Source organism: Polypterus senegalus, chromosome 15 (assembly GCF_016835505.1).
Source record: "Polypterus senegalus isolate Bchr_013 chromosome 15, ASM1683550v1, whole genome shotgun sequence".
Lineage (NCBI taxonomy): Eukaryota > Metazoa > Chordata > Cladistia > Polypteriformes > Polypteridae > Polypterus > Polypterus senegalus.
Window position 1 is genome coordinate 113,976,303 of NC_053168.1, and position 24,906 is coordinate 114,001,208.

General features: G+C 41.7%; 1 protein-coding gene across 3 annotated transcripts in view; it reads left to right on the forward strand.

Annotated features, from left to right (window-relative positions):
• invs (inversin) overlaps positions 1–24,906 on the forward strand; it is a 202,741-nt gene that overhangs the window by 160,539 nt on the left and 17,296 nt on the right. For all 3 annotated transcript variants that reach the window (XM_039737489.1, XM_039737491.1, XM_039737490.1), the window contains 4 exons: positions 9,455–9,610; positions 10,718–10,947; positions 20,584–20,690; positions 21,283–21,492. In XM_039737489.1, the coding sequence (XP_039593423.1) occupies positions 9,455–9,610; positions 10,718–10,947; positions 20,584–20,690; positions 21,283–21,492 (703 nt within the window). The remainder of the gene's footprint in view (positions 1–9,454; positions 9,611–10,717; positions 10,948–20,583; positions 20,691–21,282; positions 21,493–24,906) is intronic.

Consider the following 24,906-nt stretch of genomic DNA (forward strand, 5'->3'; position numbering starts at 1 on the left):
GTTATAAAGACAGACTGATCTGAAATCCAAGCTGCAGGGCTCCATATAAAGGCTGAGTGATTGTATTTTTTAAGAATGAAGTTGCCAAATCTTCACTTTTTTAACACCATACGGAATGGACTGGAAAAAAATGTATTCTGTTATACGAGAGTTTTATTGAGTGAGTAAATAAGTATGTCTGCTACCTCCATATCAGTCCGAAACTCCACACATTCTACGTGCTAGTTTACCACTACTGGGTGTACATCCTGAACGTTGCATCTTGCATCATGCCTCAACGTATGCTGTCATGAAGTCAGAGTGTGCTACGTGCCAGCGAATGCATTATGCATCTGTGTGCACTGAAGTGAACATCAGCTTGGAGTAAGACATTGACATTACATCAGCTTGGCTGCAGCTGGCAATGAGCACAGCTCACGTGTGTCAGTCAGTAGTAAACCGCACCACAACAATACATTCTGGACTTAGCAATACATTTTGCAACATAACACCCCAACTACTTGGGTTCCTTGCCCTGAGTAATTCTTTGGATTGATCTCATAGCTCTGCTATATGTGACTCTTTAATCATCATGCTTAATACATGTGAAGGGCTTGACGAGTTAATTGGTATCACACAGCAGAGCTACTGAATCTTCTTTAGCCAGATTTAATTCATAACCTTAAAGTAGTTTGAAAGGTATTTTAGAGACATTAAAGACAAATTATAAAGATGGATTTGTTTTATATAGAACCTATTTAGTAACACTGTAAGACGGGCATTTTATGTTTTTGTCCCATTTGTCCCAACTAGTTTCTTCTTTTAATTGAACTGCTCCTTTAATAAAGCAAGTCGTCATTTCCCAGTTGCTATGTGGTATTGTGTCACTCCAGAAATTATACGCTGGTTATGCTAAATCATCACTGGATGAAGCAGGCATTTATATGTGTTACAGAGGGATGAATTTATTATTTAAATTTTGCAGTGTTATATTTTGTTGTTTTTTAGTGTTTACATTATTTAAGCCATTATTTGTTAATAAGTACTGTGGTGGACGGCCGGGATGCCCCTTCACTGTATATTCAGGGGGAGCAGCCCTGGACGGTGCAATACCTCCCCCTGGACGCTGGATGGCCGCCCCCCTGGGTTGGAGTGGTGTCTCGGTTTCCTGCAGGGCTCCATGGGAATTGGAGTTGGGTGCAGCACTGTTGGGTCCCTCAGGCAGCACCAGGGGGTGCTGCAGCTGGGACTTCTGAGCCTGTCTTGGTAGCATATTCGCCACAGCCGGATGTTGGCAATCAAGCACCTGGAGCACCTCTGGGTGCCCAATAAAAGGAGCCAGCAGCCACCACTCAGCGGCCAGAGTCAGGTGGAGGAGGACAAGGTTACCAGGGAGGAGTGGTGGTACAGAGGAGCAGTGCGTTTAAATTGGGACTGTGTTGTGGCTGGGGGACACGGGGGAGACGTGCCCTCCAGCTGAAGAAAAATAAGTCTTTTATTATATACGTGCCTCCGTGTTCATCTGTGTCGGGTCAGGCGCCTTATTAGCGCCTTTTGTTACAGTACATAAGCTGCTTCCTTTTAGCACTCAGTGTTATTTGCAACTTTGTCTGATCTGATGATCAGTAATTGTCAGTATTTGGATGTAAGTAACTCAGCAGCCTCACCTTAGAAACTGAAGTAAATGCTTAACTTTTTTTTGTTATTTTCATTTAAAATTATGGCCAAAAAAAAACCCTCCAGGGAGTCCAGTGTTCCTTCAACATTTTTAAAGAAGTGATGTTACTTCCCAAATCTAAATTTCTCTGTATGTGGTTCTGTAGTGGACTGGCGCCCTGGCCAGGGCTGTGTCCTGCCTTGTCCTTCGTGCACTAAGCAGGTTTGAGAATTAATGAATGCCTGTAAAAAGTATTTCTCCCATGGAAGTTTCATGTTTTATTGTTCTACAATATTGAGTCATTGTGGATTGTTTGGCTTTTTTGACACTGATCAACAAAAAGTTGTCAAAGTAAGAATAAATCTCTGTAAAGCAGTCTAAATTTTGTTACAAATATTAAACACAAAATAGTTGATTGCATAAGACAGCTAAATCATCATTGGTGCAGCAATTTGGTTTTAAAATTCACAGAATTAGTTCAATGGAGATCACCTGTCTGGGGTTTCAGTTGACCGTAGTATGCATGTGCCTGTATGTGAAAGGTCCAGCTTGTGGTGAGTCAGTATGACGGCCTAACCTAAATCGAAATAACATTCTGAGGAAGTCTGTGAAGTCACTGGTAGAGAGATTGGAGAGACCGTGCTGACATCTGTAGCCTGGGTGCCTCACCAGTCTCCGCTTTATAGGAGAGTGGCAAAAAGAAAGACACTGTCAAAAAAAATGTGCATGACATTTTGGAAAGAGTAAGTCAAATATTACAATAATTAAACAAAAAAAACCCAACTTACTGTAGTAGTGACAACATCATGCTGTGAAAATGGTGCAGGAGGCATTGTAAGGGTAAAGGGGAAAATGAATGCAGCAAAAACACAGGGAAATCCTGGAGGAAAAGCTGATGCAGTCTGCAAAAAAAAGAATTGTTTGCCAGCAAAATAACCAGAAGCATTAAGCCAAAACTACACAAAAATGGCTTCAGAATAACTTAAAGCCCTGAAGTGGCCGAGTCAGAGTCCAGATCTCCAGACCTGTCCGCACAGACTCAAGGCTGTCATGGCTGCCAAAGGTGCATCTTTTAAATAGTGACTTGAAGGGGGTGAGTACTTGCACGATCCATTATTTATGTATTTGTAAATCATTTAGATCACCCTGCAGAGATCTGTTTTGAACTGGGCATCTACAGTATGTCAAAAAAGCCAAATCAAATCCACTGAGATTCTATGCTGTATAACAAAACAATCTGTAGCTTTCAAGGGGTGACTATTTTTCATAGGCACTGCACTAACTACATAATAGAGTGAAGTTAGTTAGTGTGATATTTCTAATGTACTTGAGAAGCACAGCATATAAATAATTGTTTCAGTTGTCTTTAGTACATAGTGTTGAGTTTTATGAACTCACCAAGAAAAGTACTATTACTGAAATGGCTTATTTACTAGAAAGGCACAAAGATGACACTCGTTGATCTTCAGTTTCTCATTAATGAGGCAGGAATTGTAGCAGCTTTGCCAGCTTTCATTAAGCTGTTTGCCTCCATACCAGACACAAGAGCCTATTACGCCTTTTACAGGACTCTACAGTAACATTTCCTGTTACATCATTTGATGCTAGTGTGATAATGGCGTTACCACCCAGGATCCAGGAGAGTTGTAGCATAATTTTCAACTACTGGTGTTTAACTACTTTTTGAGCATGTGCACAGCAGATGGAGAGTCCGCTATTCACTTTCCCCACACAAAGAATCTTGCTGACGCATTAAGCTTTGCCATCATATGACCCTCAAGACGAGATGCACTTGAGTCATTCAGTAGTCCTTCATAGTACCATCACTGCACAATATTGCCGGAGTCACTCCCTGTGATCATCCCTACAGGAGGACCTCTGCTTCTCAGCATTGAGGGGTGTTTTGACTATGCAGTTAAGATAACCTCCTAAGCACTGTCCATAGGGGAGTGAAACACGTAGCCCACTCGGAGAAGACCAAGGAGCAGATGCAAGGAATGCTGGAGGGGTTGTATCAGTTGTCTGGCCTGGGAGTATCAGGATATTCCATAGATTAGCTGATGGAAGTTGCTGGAAATAGGATAGCCTAGTCAGTTCAGTTCAGTGTGCTGAAGTTGTAACACTCATCAGGAAAAGAGAAATGGAAATGATGACCATGAGTGATGGCCTGAGGTTAACTGAAAGGTGCTCTTTGCCAAGTTTTTGTGGAGCTCCTTCTCCTTGACCTATGGCACCTGCCAGTAAGCATGTGGATGACGTGCCTCATCAAACTACGCATTAGAAATACGTCAGTGTGTTCACTGCTGTAGCTGTACCGAGCACATTAGCCTGCTCAGTTTCTCCTGTATATGCCACATGACTGGCTTAGATGGACCGATATCTGCATAGTGTTTTGACTGTGACTACTGTTTTTAAATGAAATGTACCTTACTGGGTCCTGCCATTTTTTTGTTTAATGTGTGAGCGATAGTCACATTCCTTTGTTTTGTCCCTACAGTCTCCATAGCACATCAGTGAGAAGCAGAGCCCCTCTCTTTCCCCATTCAATTCCGTCACTCGGCCTTTACCGACAAGTCAGCCAGGAGGGAGCCTTGGAGACAAAGCCTTATTGTAGAAGTCTTGGCCAGGGGAATTGTTTGGCTGCACTTGACTTCCTTCCAAAAAAAAAAAAAGAGAAAAGGTTGGGATTACAAGAAAACTCGTGTACTTTGAATAAAAAAAAACAAGGCCGTAAAATCAGAACTGAAAACAGGGCGGTGTGGGGATAGAGGCTCCCTCCACCAACTCTTTCATTTTCTCCAAATTTTCTTCCCCAGAAGCACCCCTAGTCAGGAAAAACAATGTAGCATCAAATATCATCCATTTGTTCTTTTTGCCTTTTTAAACTAAAGAGTCACTGGGAGATGGAGTTTATCCAGAGAGCTAAAGGCACATGTCTGGAACAAACAGGAGAGCAGACAGTATGTCTTTGGAAACTTGGTAGGCATTAGGGGTCATGACAAACTCAACACAGAAGGTGTTATCATACCAGGGTTCAAGGGGTAGCGCTAAAATGTTCCTAAATAAATCATTTGTTTAGATTTAATGGAGCTCTGTGTCATTTTGTTATTCCTTTTACCTGCCCTGTTTCCAACTAAGCTGGAAAGCTGACATTTCTTGGAATGGCTAGTCAGGAAAAGTCCTCTTTATTTTCAAAAAGTACGTCAGCTTGCCACATCCCTGAACTGAATAGCTGAGAGGCTTTTTAAGATGGCTCATTGCTCATTACTGGGAGATCTTTTGATCTTGGGTCTTCTGCCTTCTTGACCATGAATCACTGTGCTGTTTGTTTTACAGGTTACTTGGTTTTGTCTGTTTCCTAGCACATCTGCGCTTTATTTTTGTTTGTTTCCAATTATGAATCAGTGAGCAATCAGTCATATATCAGTGAGCGATTTTGTTATGTATACCTGAGGCTTAACTGATGCTATCAGGCAGGTTGATCTTTGGGAGAATACAGAATCTCTGGCAATGGTGAGCATTGCGTACAGTTGCTGGCACTGCAGTGGCTGTTCATCCACATAATTGTGAAAGGTCTAAAAGTTTCTATGGCTTTATTATAATGCATAATTAAAATGTTTTACGAAAGCGAGTATCCCAGGGATATGTCACTAAATGTAAAACTGGGGGCAAATTGTATTTTCTGCTGAGAGCTCTTTTAATATGTATCTGAGTGATGAATACAACAACAATAACATTTATTTATATAGCACATTTTCATAGAGGCAGTGTAGCTCAAAGTGCTTTACAAGATGACAAAAAGAAAGTCATATGAAATGAAAAACAAGTAAGATTAGGAAATAATATTAAAGAATAAGTAACAAAGGCACTAAGTAAGGTTAGACGGCCGGGAGGTCAGCAAAATAAATAAAATCTACAGGGGTTCCAAGGCCATAAATGTTCTTAAATCAGTCCTCTTTGTTTGCAGTCTTCACAGATAGTAATGAATGATGTTGGTCTTGTGGATAGCTGAGACGCAAAGCTTTTGGGGGCACAGAATTTAATGAGATGGACCACTGAGAAACACACTCTTAGTATAAAACAACAAAAAAAGGCACCCCCAATTCAGGGGCAGCACAATAACACAGTGGTTAGTCTATGGTCCTGGGTTCAAATCCCACACCCAGCTATCATCTTTGTGGAATTTGCATGTTCCCCCAATGTCTATATGAGATTTGCTTTTGCTTACCTCAGGTTTCTGCCCATATTTTCAAAGACATGTACAGTCATGGCCGAAATTATCGGCACCCCTGGAATTTTCCCAGAAAATGCACCATTTCTCCCAGAACATTGTTGCAATTACAAATGTTTTGGTATACGCATGTTTATTTCGTTTATGTGAAAAAAAGCCAAATCTGACATCATTTCACACAAAACTCCAAAAATGGGCCGGACAAAATTATTGGCACCTTTTCAAAATTGTGGGTAAATCGTTTTATTTCAAACATCTGATGCTCGTTTGAACTCACCTGTGGCAAGAAACAGGTGCTGGCAATATAGCAATCACACCTGAAGCCAGTTAAAATGGAGAAAAGTTGACACATCCTTTCTGTTGTGTGTCTGAGTGTGCCACACTAAGCATGGAGAACAGAAAGCGGAGCAGAGAATTGTCTGAGTACTTGAGAACAAAAATTGTGGAAAAATATCAACAATCTCAAGGTTACAAATCCATCTCCAGCAATCATCATGTTCCTTTGTGCACTGTGAGCAGCATAATCAAGAAGTTCACAACACATGGCACTATAGCTAATCTCCCTGGATGTGGACAGAAGAGAAAAATTGATAAAAGACTGCAATGAAGGATAGTCTGAATATTCAAGCTGTTCTGCAGACTCCGGGTGCAACAGTGTCAGCTCGAACTATCCGTCAACATCTGAACGAAATGAAACGCTATGGCAGGAGAGCCAGGAGGACCCCACTGCTGACACAGAAACATAAAAAAGCCAGACTGGAGTTTGCTAAAATGTACCTGAGGAAGCCAAAATTCTTCTGAGTGAACGTCTTGTGGACAGATGAGACCAAGGTAGAGCTTTTTAGTAAAGCTCATCATTCTACTGTTCACAGAAAACAGAATGAGGCCTATGAAGAAAAGAACACAGTACCTACAGTCAAACATGGTGGAGGTTCTAAGATGTTCGGGGATGTTTTGCTGCCTCCGGCACTGGATGCCTTGACTGTGTGCAAGGCATCATGAAATCTGAAGACTACCAAAAGATATTGGGGTGCAATGTAGGGCCCAGTGTCAGAAAGCTGGGTCTGCGTCAGAGGTCATGGGTGTTCCAGCAGGACAATGACCCCAAACATACCTCTAAAAGCACCCAGAAATGGTTGAAGACAAAGCGCTGGAGAATTCTGAAGTGGCCAGCAATGAGTCCGGATCTAAATCCGATTGAACACCTTATGGAGAGATCTCAAAACTGCTGTTGGGAGAAGGCGTCCTTCAAATCTGAGATCCCTTGAGCAGTTTGCAAAAGAAGAGTGGTTGGAAATTCCAGTTGAGAGGTGTAACAAGCTTGTTGATGGTTATAGGAAGCGCTTAATTTCAGTTATTTTTTCCAAAGGGCGTGCAACCAAATATTAAGTTGATGGTGCCAATCATTTTATCCAGCCTGGTTTTTGAGTTTTGTGTGAAATGATGTCACATTTGGCTTTTTTTCTCTGTTTTTTGTGTTGTTCCAATGCACATAAAGAAAATAAACATGTGTATACCAAAACATTTTCTGGGAGAAATGGTGCATTTTCTGGGAAAATTCCAGGGGTGCTGATAATTTCGGCCATGACTGTATGTGTGAGTGTGTGTTTGTGTCGGCCATTCCCAATTTGAATGTAAGTGTGGGCGTGTGCGAATGTGGGCCTTGCGATGGACTGGTGCCATGTCCAGGGAGGTTTTCTACCTTGTGCCTAATGCTCATGGGATATCACAAGTCTCCAATTGCCCTAAACTTGATTAGGTAAATTTGAGAATGTTGTGTAATCTTATTTTAACATCCTATTTCAAGATGTAAATTGCCCTGGTGGGTGTGAGTGAATGTACTGGCAGTTTGGTAAACTGTGGGGAAGATCTCCCTCTACCCTGAAATGAACTGAAATGGTTAGGAAGATGGATGGATAACAAATTCATATCCTAAGAAGCTCCTCTGTACCAGTTTTTACAGAAGTCACTATAAAATAAGACAGAGCTTTTTTAGATCAGTATGGGAGTCGTATTTGTCAAAGCCTATAGGACCCTGAACATCTTGTAATCAGTAGAATCTGAAGCAGAGGCCCAGATATTGGTTGACTTAGCTTAATATCTCCTCCTAAATGTCTCCTAAAGGTAGACTGTGGTGTAAAGTGCATTCGGAGATGTTTCAGGTAAGGAAGATGATTGTTACACTCAAGAGTACTCTGTGCTCATGACAACAATGAATCTATAAACATATAAAACATAACAGAGTGATGAGCCCCTGAAATGAAGGGATTGTGCTAAAAAAATTCTTTAGTTGCCTCACATTTTTATGCAATCGTTTTGTTCACCCCACTGAATTAAAGTTGAAAGTCTGCACTTCAACTGCATCTGAGTTGTTTCATTTAAAATTCATTGTGGTATTTGTGCATAACCAAAATTAGAAAAAAGTTGTCTCTGTCCAAATATTTATGGACCTAACTGTAAGTGTTACAGTCCAGTCCTTCATAAGACACATATATTTGTTTGATCCTTAATTCATTATTTTACTGAGCATTTTAAATGTAGTAATAGCAAAAATGACAGCATCAGGTAATTTCCAACCGTTGGCACCAGCATAAAACTGATAAACAGGATGTAAAATTGCAATGTACGGTATTTTATTTTACGGTTCTGTTGAATTTAGGCAGATAATAAAAGAATACCTCCAAATGGACAGATGGTGCTGCCAGTCAGTGTTCCTCCAGCTGCTGCCTTGTCTCCCTTCTTCATATTGGCTTCCATTATGTACGGTCACTTAGTCAAATGCAGTCCTCTGAAGTGAATGCCTCTTGTTTTGGTACAAGGCCAGTCACAGGTGTCCAGTGTATATTCCACCAGAAGAAAAAAATCAAGAAATTGTCTGGAGCTCTTTTGTAAATCTTGTGACAAGAATAAGGATTTCAAGTCAAGCTCTGAGCTAAGCTGCTTTTTTTTTTTTTTTTTTGGAAACTAGGATTGTAAAGTAACCTCCTAGGGGTTGTGCCCCCTTTTTATGTCTCACCACTCCCATCATGACTCCTGCCGGGCAACACAACTCTCATACGTAACACCTCCCTGTCCTCGCACACTCCTCTGTGCCACCACACACATGACACTGCTAACAACATCTGTATTTGGTTGCTTTCTTCTATCTGAAAGCCATTCAAGTCCTGCAGCTTGGGGTGTCAGTCCTGAACTCTGTGAAGCTCTAAATAACCTTGTAACCCAAACATTCTTTGTCACCTGCTCCTTAACTGATTTTTTGGGAATAATAAATCCATGTCGGGTAGTGTTCAGCATTATGTGAAGGTGAGTCAGTTGTTTGAGTGTCTTAGTGGAGCAGACGTTTCTGGTGAGTTACAAATTTCCGAAGGCAGAGTGACATCAAGTTCGTCTGATGCAAGTTCAGTGTCACTTTAGATTTAGCTAAAGCTGTAAATTTAAGGATTGTACTTTTTTTGAGGAAAGAAACACCTTTCTATAATTCACAACCAGCAATGGTATCTTCTTATATTTTATAGAATTTTCCATCACCTTAGGCTATCTGGTTTAGTTCTGAATGGACCTTCTCTCTCTCTTTTTTTTTCCCCCAGCGCTGCATGCAGCAGCTCTGTCAGGTCACGTCAGCACAGTCCAGCTGCTCCGGGAAAATGGCGCTCAGGTCGACGCGACGGATGTGATGAAACACACACCACTGTTCCGTGCATGTGAGATGGGCCACAAGGAGGTTATCCAGACTTTGATCAAAGGTAAGGCACCTCCACACTGTGCTCTGTCCTGCTCATAGGTTGCTGTTTTTGTTCCTGGTTATATCATATGCCATGTCATTGGGCCTGCCTGTAAAAGATGGCAGCAAGGTAGGGTCCATATCATAGCTTTACAGTCCTTTAAAAAGCAAATGTGTGTGCTTAATGAATAACTTTTTCTGCTGTTTTATTTTGATGTTTTTGCTTTGCTGTTGTTCTTAGGCCACCGATTTTTTTTTTCTCTTTATTTCAGCTTATTTTCAGTTCATTTGCTGTATTTTCACAAACCCTGCAGGTTCACTGACTACATCCTAGACTGGCTCTTTAGTGTTTTTCCATCTCCTGGCCTTTCTTTTCCCTGTTTAGTGCGTTTTAACATGTTCACAACAGAAAGACAGAGAGTGTAGTTGGAGAGAACATTTCAATCCAGGGAACGGATTGCTGAAAGTGTTGCTGTCAGTTCTATCAAAGCAGTTGTCAGCAAAAGTCACTTTAAGGTGTAAGGCCGCTGTCGACCTCAAGGGGTAGAAAACTAGATGTTGCCAAAAGCAACCTAAAATATGTTGTTTGGCTTCATCTGCAAGACGTCAGCAAAGGCTGTGAGATGAACAGAGTCCTGTACTCTTCTGGCATTCATTTTCTTTATGGCTCAGTGTCAAATATCCGCCATCGCTCTCATCAAAGCCAATACTTCTATACAAGAATAAGCTGAATTGAACTGTTCATTGAGAGCAAATTCAGAGTGCTATGATGATACATTTTACTAATTACGTAATAAATACTTATAAAGACACATACTGTATTTGTTTAAACTCAGTAGAAGACAAACTGATTAGCATTAAAGGAATCTAACGGTATCTGTCCATTAACAAAATAGTTGAATTAGGTGACAGTGGAAGACTTGACTACACAAACTCCAGTCAACACCCTCCTTATTGAAAATAAACCCCTTGGGGTCAGCCATCCGTTATGTAGTTCTCAGCATCCAGACGTTCTTTTATGACTTGCAAAGTTAGCTGTTCAGAAATGTTTCCTTAAATATCTCCATCTCTCCATCTCCAATGTATTTGTACAATTGCTCATTCTTTGTCATTTTGTGTTATATTGTAGGTGAGGCACGTGTGGACCTAGTTGACCAAGATGGTCACTCTCCTCTACACTGGGCAGCCTTGGGAGGCAATGCTGATGTCTGCCAGATATTAATTGAGAATGGTATTAACCCCAATGTGCAGGACCTAGCAGGAAGGACACCTCTGCAGTGTGCTGCTTATGGAGGCTACATAAACTGTATGGCAGTGCTTATGGAAAATAAAGCCGATCCCAATATCCAGGACAAAGAGGTATGATGGTTAACAGGAGCTGAAGCGCTCGGCTTAGAGGCAGGGTTCTGTATTTAGACTAGTGATGGCAACTGAACTTCCTTTAATGTTCGTCTTAAAACCTGAGCATCAGCAATATTAAGGGAAGAAAAGAGATATCGTATTTTTAAAACATTTAGTTAATCAAAAGAGGTCTTTAGAGGAGAAGGCTTGGTTTACCATTTATTATGTATCACGTAATTGATTAGTCTTTCTTTAATATGGTGCATCTCACAGAGAGCAACATCATCAGGCAAGTTGCATCAGCAAGGTCTGTGTCTTCAGTCAGTTTCTGCCATCCTTCACTCCATCTTTATTCGATAAAAACCTTGTACAGTATTGAGGACATGACTGTGAAGCATATTCTAATTCTCATTGCCTTAGATGAGGTCTTGTATTGTCTTGCAAAACAGAAACCTGCACATGACTACTAGTCTTCAGTCCCTGCCTCCACAAGACACTTTTGGCAATTTCATTAAAAAATTTTTGTGTGAAAAGCACAAGTGTAAGAGTCTGGCAGAGCGACTACAGAATACCAAGTAGCTCCAAAACCAACTATGCTGCTCCTCTGCAGTTCATCTCAAGTCCCACCCTTTCTCAGTACTTAACCTAAATTATAATTGTTCATTATCTTTCAGATCACTTGCTACAAACTTGTTGCTTGAATGTTATAATTTACTGAAGAATCAATGGACTATTTAATATTAATTATGCTGTTTAATGCATTCATAGAATTGATTAATAATACATTGTATTTATTATGTGTTTAATCAATTGCTAGATTAATTAAACTAATATAGTGAAGTCCTCAGTCATTCAATTTGTACATTTTGACTTGTTGCTTTGTCATTTTTCAGGCTCACTCTGGTGATGTTTCTTCTCATTTATTAAATGTTGGGTATGGGAGTGTCTGTCACAGAGTGCCTGTACTTACATCTACAGGCAGAAACATACACACACACACACACACTCACTCTCTCCCACACACACCACCCACATGCCCCTCTCTTGGTTAGCTTAAAGTTGCCAGACAACCTAAGATTTACAGTGACATGAATATCATTTCAGTAAAGATTAGTTTGGTTTTAACGTGTAATGATTTTTGGTGGGCCAAGCCCATCTTGGTGGAGGTCTCCTTATTGATACCCGAGGTCTGAGATTTGTATTGTCCAGTTTTAAATGTTTGGTGAGGTAAAGGGTAGAGTGCTGAAGCTGCTTCAAGCTATTCAGTATACTGCACGGCCAAGGGTGGAGGAGTCCAGTTTTCAGCTTGTGCCATCTTTTTGCCTGTGACAAAGGGGCCAAGTGGTTGTTTGAGGGAAACAAGCAGGAATGCTGCTTTAGTTCTGCACTAATAGTTTGTTAGATAGTCTGGCAGACAGCAGGGTCAGGTCACTGCTTGTGGATCTGATTGTTAAATGACTTTATCCCGGGAAGGAAAATGAAGAAGAAAATCTCAGCAAATTCCAGGGGGACAACAGCAGCCCTTCTTGTCACTGTGTGGAAGCAGTGAGCCAGCTGTGGCCGTAAGTCAAGAGAATAAGTGACCGAGGTCCAGAGGACGTAAAGCTACTTTGTGTTTAAATCGTACTCCTCCTCCTCCAGTTCTGTTGTTAGGCCACTATGCTTGCTTGTTTGTTTTTTAATTTGATCTTCATAATAAGTAAAAAATGATTACTGAGACTCAGCTATCAATAAATAACTTAATTGATGTTCTGGCAAAAATAGATGTTAACAGAGCAATTGTGAATACAGTGAAGGCTGGAGTAGCAGAGGGTGGAATGAACCTGTAAAGAAAACAAATCATCAATAATGAGAGATTTTAGGGAGTCGCACTAGGGCAGTGTAAGCAGCTACACAAGACCACTGCCAACTTCATTTCAATTTTGCTTGATGCCCTTCATCACTTCCATAGAGAAGGAACACGTATCAGAACATTAATAATAGAATAAGATGAGTACAGGCCTTTCAGCCTAATAAGATTCTCAGGCATATCCGGCTAATTTCTCCAAAGCAGCATCAAGTCAAGTTTTAAACAACTCCACAGTACTACAGTCTACCCCACCACCTGGGAAACTTATTCCACATGTAAAACATTCTAATGTTTGCGTAAATTTTACCCTTCACAAGTTTACATCTGTGTCCCTGTGTTCTTGTTGAAAGACTTCATTTAAAATATAGCTGGGGCTGACCATATTAATTCTCTCCATTAATTTACACAGCTAGTTATGTCACCAGTTAATCTGTTTCCTTAAACTGAAAAGCTTCAGAACCTTCAGTCTCCTTTTATAGTTCATACCTTTCAGTCCCCTGAATCAGCCTAGCCACGCTTCTCTGACATTTCTTTACTGCCACTGTGTCTTTTCTTTAATTTGGTGATCACAGCTGTACAAAGTACTCCAAGTGAGGCCTCACTAGTTAGCTTTATAACTTAAGATTAACCTCCTTGGACTGATACACCACACGTTCTGTTAGCCTACTTGATCACTTCTGTACACCGTCTAATATATATACACAATATTAAAAATAGCAGCAGGCCCAGCACTGACCCCTGAGAGACACCACTCATAATATTACCTACTTCTGATGACCTCTCGGAAGACCTTTATACAAAGTTTTCTAAAAATCAAATTAGATCATTTATGTATGAATCTCATTGTATGCTGTTGTTACTTCAGCTGTAGTGTTCCAGCATATTAGTGAAATGCAGTCTTCTTTGTTTGAACCCATGCTGATTGTTTGCTGATACACCTGTTCTTGATATGTGATGCTCTTTTCCTTTAATAATAATTTATATTAATTTTCCCGTGATAAGTGCTCAGCTTACTGGCCTATAGTTGTTTGGATCACCATTCAGGTAATGAGGTAACATTTGATAACATCAGCCCTTTGGTGTTTAGCCTTTTTAATCTAAGCTGCATTTTTCTCTGTTTTCAATTTCCAAACCACTAACCACCTTCTTAGTAGTCCCTGTAGCTGGTGGGAGGTAATCAACTTCTTCACATGTGTAAACTTCAGAAACATTTAAGCTTAGAGCATTTACTATCTTGTTATCAGTAAATTTTAGTTCACCCTTCCTGTTCCTCATACACTTCCTCCAAGATTCTCATTTTACTACTAAAACGGTAAAAAAATGTTTCTGGACCTTTTCCACAAATTTCTCTCTAAATGCCTTTGAACTTTCCCAAAATCCTGTTAACCTTTTAACTAATGCCCTTAAAATCCCTACAGTTTGCGCTGGAATAATATTGTTTTCTTAACACTTCTTTGTGTCCTGGGTATGACGTTAAACTGCATCCATCCTGCAGGCGGTCCTCCAACTTGCAAGGAAATCATGTCTGAGACGACAGACGGGACTACTTTCTGCTCTCCGCGGAGGTAGCTCTGCAGTAGCCACCCATAAGAAGGAGATGGGGGGGAAGTCCTCGGGAGCCTCATCCCCAGAAAAGTCAAAACTGTTGCAGAGCCAATGGGGTCAGGCCTGTAGGGGATTCGAACTGGTATTATGCTGAGGCGTCATCCGCTGCACGGTAGCACACATGGTCCCAATTTGAGGTGGCATGTCCGGGTAGGCACGTGGAACGTCTTGTCTCTCTGGTATGATGCTCATCTTCCTCTGCTGTTGGAGGAGCTTATTAAACTCGGGATTTCAGTGGTGGCACTCTCTGAGGTGCACCGACCTAGGACTGGCCAGATCTCTGTAGGTGGGTACACGTTTTATTGGTCTGGTTGTTCTGATGGCTTTCATATTCGGGGAGTAGCTGTTGCTGTGGTGGATCTGCTCCTTCTGATGGTGTCACTCTTTTGAACGAGCACATTATGAGACTCAGATTAAGGCACTCTCTGGGTGCTTTGTCTGTTTTCTCAGTACAGTATATGCTCCCACCACAGTGAGGGAGACAATTTATTCGCAACTTTGATGGGTGCCCACGAGGTGACACTCCTCTGGTCATGGGTGACTAAAATGTGACCACTGGCACTGATGCTGGAAGCTCTACAAAGGCAAATTTGTGTGCTTGATGTGTAAGTTTCTGTTGTTTTATTTAGATTTTTTTTTACTATTGCTGTAGTCCTTAGGCCACTGATTTCTTTTCTCTTTATTTCAGCTTATTTTCAGTAAATTTGCTTCCTTTTCACAAACCCTGCAGGCTGTACAGGTGCCCAGTTTGTGAATTCTGACAAACTTCTTGTTGCTGCTCTGAAGATCCAGCATAGGTTCAGTAGGCACCCACCTACAAGGAAGCTGAGGCTGGACCTGACCAGACTCCAAGGTCAGGCCGTTTCTAACGAGTTTGCATGCAGTTTGTGTGAGGACCTTATGGTCTTGGGTGCGACTGCTGATCCTAATGTGATGTGCGAGACCTTTCGTGACAAGACTCTGATGATTGCTGAGGGTTGTGTTGGTGTTACCAGCGTTCCCAGAAGAAGGTGTTTTCATCTCGCAGGGAATCCTGGATATTATCGAGTGGAGTTGCAGCGCATGGTTGATGGCAACTCCGGCCTGAACTGAGGAGCTGCAAGGCCTTTGAGGGCAGATAAGGAGGCGTTTGTTAGAGGAATCTGTGAGCAAATGACCCACGTCCTGCTTACAGAGGAATGCAAGCATTACACACATCCGAATCTGTTCCTCGGAAAGTCGCAGTCAGGGTGGTTGATGGAACTGCCCTTAACAGATGACACTGTACTTTTGACTCGCTGTGCTGGCTACTTTGACCATCTGTTTAAAGCTGAACCTCTGGGTAGGACATTGGATATCTCTGGGTTCATGGTTCTTGAGGATGATCCTTCAGTTAGCTGCGAACCACCCATTCTCACTAAAAGGATCTGTGGTATCCCGGGTAAACTTCTCCAGGCTGGTGGTAAGGCTGTCCTCCTGGCGTTGCAAGCAATCTTTGTTTCTATTTGGGAGACTGCCGTCATCCCAACTGATTGGAAAATGGAACTTGTCGGCCCTATCTGGAAAGGGAAAGGTGGTCGCCTGGATTGCGGCAACTTCAGGGGGATAACACTGCTCTCAGTGCCGGGCAAGGCACTTGCTAGGATCGGGTCCGTGACCACTTGCTAACCTACCAGCTACCAGCAACTGGAGTAGTCTGGAGGGGAGTCGGAGGGGACTGAGCAGTCTAATGGTCTGGAATCCCTACAGATTTTATTTTTTTCTCCAGCCGTCTGGAGTTTTTTTTCGTTTTTTCTGTCCACCCTGGCCAATGGACCTTACTCTTATTCGATGTTAATTAATGTTGACTTATTTTATTTTCTTACTGTGTCTTTTATTTTTCTAGTCTTCATTATGTAAAGCACTTTGAGCTACTTTTTGTATGAAAATGTGCTTTATAAATAAATGTTGTTGTTGTTTTATGCCTAAGAAATCTACCATCGACCACATCCTGGCATTGAGGCTTCTCATGGAGCTCAAATGCGAATATCGGCAGAATTTCTTTGTAGCCTTTGTCAATATTCTTAAGACGTTCGCCTGAGTTTATTGAGCTGCCATGTGGGTAATCCTGTGGGTTCACAGGATCCCCTCGAGGTTGCTGGATATCATGGCCGGCCTGTACACTGGTACTTTGAGTGCTGTGCAGAGTGGAGGTAGAACCTCTCCGTTTTTCCCAGTTGATTCTGGGGTTCATCAGGAGTGTGTTCTGCTCCCACTCTGTTCAATGCTTGTATGGACTGGGTGTTGGACACAGTCGTGGGGTCCAGCGGCTGTGGGGCATCTGTTGGTGAAGAAAGATTCACGGATCTTGACTTTGCAGACGATGCTGTGATCTTCACAGAGTCAATGGAGGCTGTGATCGGGGCACTTGAGAGAATGAGCGAGGAGTCTGAGTGTCTGGGCTTGTGAGTGTCCTGGATAAAAACCAAGATCCAGGACATTAATGACCTCTGGGGCACAGCCATCAGCAGTGTGTCTGTCTGAGGAGAGAATGTCGAACTTGTCGAGAGGTTTACTTACCTGGGCAGCAATATTTATGTCTCTGATATCTCTTCCTGTGAAGTCAGTAGACGGTTTGGGAGAATGTGGTGGGTAATGAGGTTGCTGGAAAGGGGTGTGTGGTGCTGCCGATATCTATGGAAAAGGACAAAGGTCCAAATCTTTAGAGTCCTGGTGCTTCATGTCTTGCTGTATGGTTGCGAGACATGGATGCTATCCAGTGACCTGAGATGAAGACTAGACTCCTTTGGTACTGTGTGTCTTCGGAGAATCCTTGGGTACCTCTCGTTTCAGTTTGTGTCCAATGAGCGGTTTCTCATGGAGTCCCGAATGAGGCACATTACCTGCATTGTGAGGGAGTGTCAGTTAAGGCATTATGGCCATGTGGCGCGATTCCCCCCGAGGGTGATCTGGCTTGCATGACCTGAGCATCTGGACCAGGCCAAGGGGACACCCACGTAACACCCAGCTGCGGCAGATAGAGGGTCATTTCTGGAGGGTGGGATTGGACCGCATATCTGCCTATGGGGGGAGAGGGGGTTGGTTGCCAACCAGAATCCCGAGCTGTGTCGTCATGTGGTGGGTGCGATAACACGCTGTACCAGTGCTTGCTCCCTGACCTGACCTTTGCGCTTCTTTGCTGACTCCTTATTTTTCCTTATAGAGTTCTGTTTAAATCCTTAACTGTTGCTAAAATTGTCCTGCACTGTACATACAATACTTTAATTTTTTTTTATATTGAATTTATTAAAAGCATATAACATTCCATACAATCAAATTAAACTAAAATCAAATAAATAAAAAATACTTTAAAATTGGTCTTGAACTTTCTCTACTCTTAAAGGTAAACTGGGTCAAGCTATTTTTAAACTTTGTCACATCTGCTTAAATGTGCCCTGTTAAAGATAAACGTAACACCTTGTGAATTTTAACACGTGCTTTGTCTAAACATTGTGAAATGTACTGCAGTATATTATGGTTACTAGACCCTTGGTGGTTCAACATCTGCCCCCAGAATTGCGCCCTGATTATCAGGAAGCACGCACTACAGGTGGGCTTCTCCTCTCTTTGGTGCGTCAGCATACTGTGTTAAAAAGTCCCTGAATGCGTCTATGAGCCCCCAGTTCTTGTGTTCAACTGTTTGAGAGATTGTCGCACTTAATAGTTGGGCAGTTGAAGTCGCCATGACTATAATATCCACCTCTAAGTTTGAGAGTAGTGCAACTACAGATATTGACTTGACACAACAAGTGGCATTTGGATCTTTCTTAGTGTTGAACTGATTTGTTTTCAGTAAATTCATAGTAAATGTAAGGCTGCTTCTGTTTTCTTGGTTTGATTCATCTGAACTTCCCACTTGCCCCAAGCTCCAGTTCTTTTGTAGTGATAGCTTTATTTCCATTTCTTTCTAATAAGCTTATATTTCTGGTAGTTTCAGTTAATTGTAGGTAGCAGCAATAATCATGCAACTTCAGTCCCCTAAAACGGCTCCCCTGCGTTTGCAAGGCCTAGAAGCACGTAAAACTCCAGGCAGGTCTTGTTTTGCTGGCGCCAGCAGTACTTTCCGTTCTGATTTTGAACACTTTATTAGCATTATTTGCTTTGAGCAGTTTTGGAGTCGGCCCGTCATTGTAGCAGACACCGTGAATCTACTGCTTCTCAGCATACCCTAATGGCGACTGAGGGGTAGGGGGGTTGTCAGCTCCGGTTCTCACCAACTCAGTCTGTCTTGTTTATACAGTGGCGCACCAAATACAACCACCTTAACTGAAATGAATTACCACAATTAGTGTGGCACAAAGTGACAAATCCTGAACTGCAAAATACTTCCATGGCCGTGGTCTGGGGAGAGCCACTTCAGGTAATGTATGCGGATATTTCGGAGTTAATACTTAAAGCTAAAGTGAATCCTGCATCTCAAGCAGCCATTAGTAAGAAAGGGTTATTGTCTCAGCTGCCACTTCTTCAAACACACAAATGAAAAACGGTAATTAGCGGGCATCACGTTGAGGAGCAGGTGGAAGAGTGGATTATGGGAGTTTTCAAAAAGTTGGAGATGTGTTTACTCTTGCAAATGTGTTACTTATTATGAAAGACAAATGTCAGAACATGGTGGCAGCTGCTGGATAACTGTAGGCTCTGAGCAGATCAGGAGATCCTGAGAGTGTTGTGTCCACGCTGCCTTCGTGCGGGGTGTGTTGATATGACAGAAACAGGGAGTGCGAGTCCAAAGTGTCCAGTGTGTGTGGCCTCGTCTAAAGATGGATGTCGGCTAACTGTGTAACGATGTCCTGCCTACTAATATTCAGTGTGTGATGATACAATTTATAGTGTTTTACTGTTAATGTAAAATGTCAAAAGCTAAAGTTCATCAGATCAGTACCTTAGATTAACATTTTTTCTTTCTAGGTTCTAACATTGAATTAAACTATAGCAGCGCTTCCCAAACTTGGTCCCAAGGACCCTCTGTGGCTGCAGGCTTTTTTTCCAACCAACTTCCATTTTTCATTGGACTCTTAACTTAATTAAGTGTGTTAACTAAGTCTGGAAGATTTTTATTAAAATGTAATAAGCAGTTCTATGGGGAATATATATGTAGTTTAAGTCGTTAACAGTATTTTCCACCTAACTTTCATTCTGCTTTTCCAGGTGTTCTGGTTATTTAATTCATTATTTGCTATTTAGCGGGTCTGACACTGAAGTCGCTGCTGCTTTCATCATCCTGGGTGTCTGCTGTGCTGCTGTCACTGTTTGGGTTAAATAAAGGGAGCAAACTACACAGGAAAAGGGGAAAATAATAGGAAATAACAAAAGAGGGTTAAGCATTTATAGCTTTAGAAAAAAATAAGAAATATTTCTAAATGTCTTATAAATGTAAAAACCTTACTGGTGTGTTTTTCTGAATGCAGAATAAGAGAAGAGTAAAAAACACCAGCTAATTTAATGAGATCAGTTGTTATCGATTATTATCACCGATTGTGAATCCGCTTGGAACAAAAACCTGCAGTCCCAGTGGGTCCCCAGGACCGAGTTTGGGAAGCACAGCAATAGAGCATTTCTTACAGTTCATAAACTTGCAATATTACAACAGCATTATTATTTAACTTATCTTCTTATTGATCTGTAAAAAAGTGGCAATAAATTATGATTATTCAGTTAAGGAAGAGCGATGTTTTGAGTTAAGGTGATTATACTCGCTAATTAGGGCACCGCGAGGTGACGTGTTGTGTGTCGATTAGCACGTACTCTGTTCATGTGACCATAATGACCTACCAATGCTCCTTAGTGGAGTAGCTATGTGTACTGTATAATATAATTTCCTTTCTGTGAGTGATGAAATTGTACGAATGAATGCATATTAATTTTTTTTCTGTTAGTCCACAGAATGCCATACTTGTTAGATTCACAACTGTACATTTCCCCAGAGTCTAGTTATCATGCTCTCACAAATCAGCACTCTAGTTTCTTAACTTAACCAGCTAGTGTTGATTGTTTGTTTCCTTTCACTCGTCATGGCTAGCTGGTCCCGGCTAATGTATCAATTACCTTCCTGGTTCCCTCTTAGCCTTCATAACATATAAGCAAGAAGAAGACTGGAATTCACATTTTACGCTTCTTGGCTGAGTAAGCTAGAAAGTAACCAAGTCTTTCTGATATGGATTTTCTTTTTCCCCCATTTTCAGGGGAAGACGGCATTGCACTGGTCTTGTAACAACGGCTATCTCGATGCTGTCAAGCTCCTCCTGGGATACAATGCTTTCCCCAATCAGATGGAAAGCAATGAAGAAAGGTAGTTGATGTGTTTTGTGCTTTCTTGCAAGATGATTGTAGCGGCAATTCGAAAGCAAAATAACTTGCCTTTTGAGGCAGTCACCTGTTCATATTAGAATAGTTAGTATGCCCGGACTGATGACCGTAACAGTACAGTAGACATACTGTACAACACAACAAATTACAGAAGTAGCCCTTCACATTAATGCCAACAGAGCGGCTCTTCTGCACTGAGGTTGTCCTCCTTCCTTTTCTCTGGTGAGCATGTCACCCCCACACTTTTTGAGAATGCCAATGGCCTACTTTCACCCTTATTGACTAAACATTTCTGCCTCTGAGTTGAAATTCTCTCCTCCTAGATGCTACAGAAAAGTCTTGTCAATGTTTAATGCCATTATGTTTAATTGCTGTTTCAATTGATGGGCAACTATGACTAAATAGACAAAGAGACTTCAGAAACATTGAGAGTTGGTCTATAAACTATGTTGCTATTGGTCTTGACAAATTCTGCTCAGTTTACAGCAGAGGATGGATTTGGAGTAACTCACCAAATAACCACAAAGCTGCTGGAGGCTCATGATGTCCGTGCTTTCTCCTTCTTCCTATTGCAGGTACACCCCTCTGGACTACGCTCTCCTCGGGGAGCACCATGAGGTGATCCAGTTCATGCTGGAGCATGGAGCTCTCTCTATTGCCGCCATACAGGACATTGCTGCTTTCAAGATCCAAGCCATATACAAGGGCTATAAGGTGCGCAAAGCCTTCCAGGAACGCAAGAAGCTCCTGATGAAACATGAGCAACTGCGCAAGGATGCTGCAAAGTAAGAAGTGCTAGGCTAAAAGGAAAAGGGCTGGTGGGTTTTCACAATAAATATTTTTGGTTAACTAAATGACTTTACTTTGGGGACTTGGGATAAACAAACAAGAAAAGAAACTTGTAAGTACCTTACAATTGAGACCCTAACTGTACCCAGCACACTTACAGCTATCAGTTGTGACATGTATTGCTCCTTCAGCGTAACTGTGGCCAGTGTGGATGCGGAGATGCCAATCTAATTTAATCCTGTTAACTCCAGCACCCCATGTTAGTCTATTTCATCACTGAATCTGAAGCTAATATCGCAATACGCATCTTCTAGTTGTAAGATACGTGAGACTTGCTGATCTTGCCGCCAGACCATGTCAGTTTACATAACATGTCAAATTTAGTGACTTTGTGCCGACTTTCCATTACAGTCGTGCTTTCCCCTTTTTGTGACAGTCAACAGCGCATTGCCAATCAGTACCAGTTTTGTACAAAAAGGGTAACAGCGTTGGTGAGCTCAGCCAGCCACCATTTGTTTTTCTTTTTTTCCATTCTGTCTCAATATTTACAACACAAGACTTCAGACAGACGAGCTTCTCTTCTGTTTATGAGGTCCAAAACAACCTTGGTCCTTGACTCCTTGTTGCTGCGTTATGTGCATTGTACTTCCTGATGAGAATTCATTGGTTGTCCGCTCTTATACACACTGAGCTCGCCCCGAGACTAAAGAGGACATTAAACCTTTTGATTTTATCGAGGCAAGCCGTAGACTAGTTGGAGAGAGTCGCTGAGCATGTCACACTAGCAGCCACTCACTAAGATTATGTTAATGAAGGCTACGACTGAAAACCACGTTTAACGTGACTTAACCTTAAGTCGTTCGAGTCCTCACCAAAAAACTGCAATAATTGCCCCGTGCAGATTCTTGATTGTTCCACAGCAGGGCCCCCGCATACTCGGGCTAAATAGCCCTGACGTTCTCCCTGGCTTAGGAGGCCACACATATTTTACACTTTTGTTACTTAAATGCCTCCCTAATAAAACAGTGTCAGATTTTTGTGGACCTTCTAAAGATCTTCATGAAATGTACGAGAGACCAGCATCCTCGGTTCCATTCTGAAGTGAGTTAGAATCAGTTTATAAAGGAGGTAATTGTCAGTGATTCCCTCTCGTGCCTTTTACTGTGGTTACACAACTAAGAAGCACAAACCGTCACCAGTTAATGACCCTCCCTCAGCCCCCCATCTCTTCAGGAGGTCAAGGGAAGCCTTCGTGACCTCAACTCCAAGAAACAATTGTTGTGCTTTCACTTGCAGAAATGTCGGTCCTGTTACTTTTTATGTATGCCTCAGACATGCCTGCTAGAGCCCTGAGGGGATTGTCCCCTTCTCACCCTCGTGGGTCACAAGTTGGCTAGAATCCAACAGTGGAAATAATAATAAAAGAAAAATGAGAGCAATGTAGGCTGGCAACTCCTGGGCACTAGCACATGACAGCACTCGAGCACATGACAGCACTTAACAGACCGTACTGGCGTGGCTTTGTGATGGGAATACATTAGAAGGTTGTCCTAGCAGTCGGGTCCTGGGTCTGTATCATGAACTTTGACCCTTCACTCTCGCCAATTCACTTTACTGACACAGGGTGATTTATTCGATCACATGATAAACATTGTAGGGCAGAAACAGGACCAGTGAAAGTTTACTTGTGTAACATGGCTTTACATAATGGCCATGAATGGACAAATTAGTCATGGCCCACCAAACACTGTCTGCAGTCTGCCTGCCAACATGTGTGAAATGGCAATGAAAATGTAGGCATGTGATTGGTGTTATGTGCTCTGTCTGTCAAGTAGAGCGCTCGCCATATACCTGTGTCTGTCTACCATACAGTGCCTTTCACATGTCGCTATTATATAATGCCTTTTGTATCAATCTTATTGTGGTCTTATACAGTAGGTGCAGGGTCATTATAAAGTTCTTGTTCAGTTTTAAATAATCATAACTTCAGTCTTATACATGATACAGTGAATCTTTAAAAGAAAAAAAGGGCAAGTGTAAGAATTGATTACATTTTTGTATCAATGTATTCCTGAGATCTTTAATTGTCAACATGTGCACCATCATTACGTATATGAAGCGTGATGTGATTCTGAAGTTCTACAAATACGTTTGCCAGTTGATTTTCAGCAATTCCCTGAATCCCATTAGTGATCCTGGTCATGCAGTTCATCTAAAGAATGAGGCTTAGTTGAATAATGAGTATTCTTTACATGTCCGCACAAAAAGAAACCCAAACGGCTCAAATCTGGGGGTCGCGGTGGCCAAGAGATCATCGGTCCCCTTCTTCCAGTCCATGTGTTAGGGAATTTTGTCATTTGAAAAACTGCCCAACACTGACAGCAATGAACAAATTAAAAAATATTAAAATGTTACAGATTTATTATCAAACTACAGTAATATAAATGAAGCATTCTTCATAATGTCCTTTGCAGACTGAGTTTATGATCATTTAAAACTGCACAAGGACTATAATATCGATCATGTTCGCCTTTACTGTATCTATCATGTAGCTCATTTCACACTGACTGTGTGGTATCGTTCATATCTGTCAATCACAAAGTCTCCTCAGCTCTCTGCTCGCCTGGGCTGCTGTAATTGTGGTTGGTATCAGCAGAAGGATGGGTGGAGGGTGCAGAACTCCGAGGTGAGAGTGGGTTAGGGTGGTCAAACTTGTTATCTGGTTTGCTCTCTCCACGTCTCTCTCGATGGAGGCACCCTGCTTGGAGCTGCAGCCATTGATGATCTTCATTCCATCCCACACTTCCTTCATGCTGTTATTCTGCAGACATTGCCTTTTAAACTGAGCCATTTACATCTGTATATTATATAATGCCTTTCATATCTATCATAGTGTTTCTCAGAGCCGCAGGTTCATACACATAGCTATGCTATGGAGTGTTTCATTTTAATGACTATCTCTTTCTCTGATGTAGCACCTTTCCAATTCTTCCGTCTACCACCTCATTCCCAATAATAATAGGAGCCTGATCTTGTTTATTTTCTGCTAATCTTAATCCACAGACACCCCCCTTTAAAAGCCCATCTCCTTGTTTCTTGGTTGGCTGTGGACATCAATGGCAGACCTTACTGAGCCTTTGGCGACTGCTGGATTTCCTCTCGCTCTCACCCAATCAATCTCTGGTTAATATCGCTCCATTTGTAAAGAGTAAGAGGATCCTTCCTGACCAGTTCATATTTTATATTGTACCTCTCATTTTTTTTTCCCCCCGTCGTATAGCTTTTTATCATTTTATTGGTCTAAATTATGACATATCACGGTATAATTTATTGTGAGGACTTCAGTAAATGTGCTTTGTAAATTAGTCCATCAATCTTTATGTTGCATCATCTGTTGTCAGCACAACTGC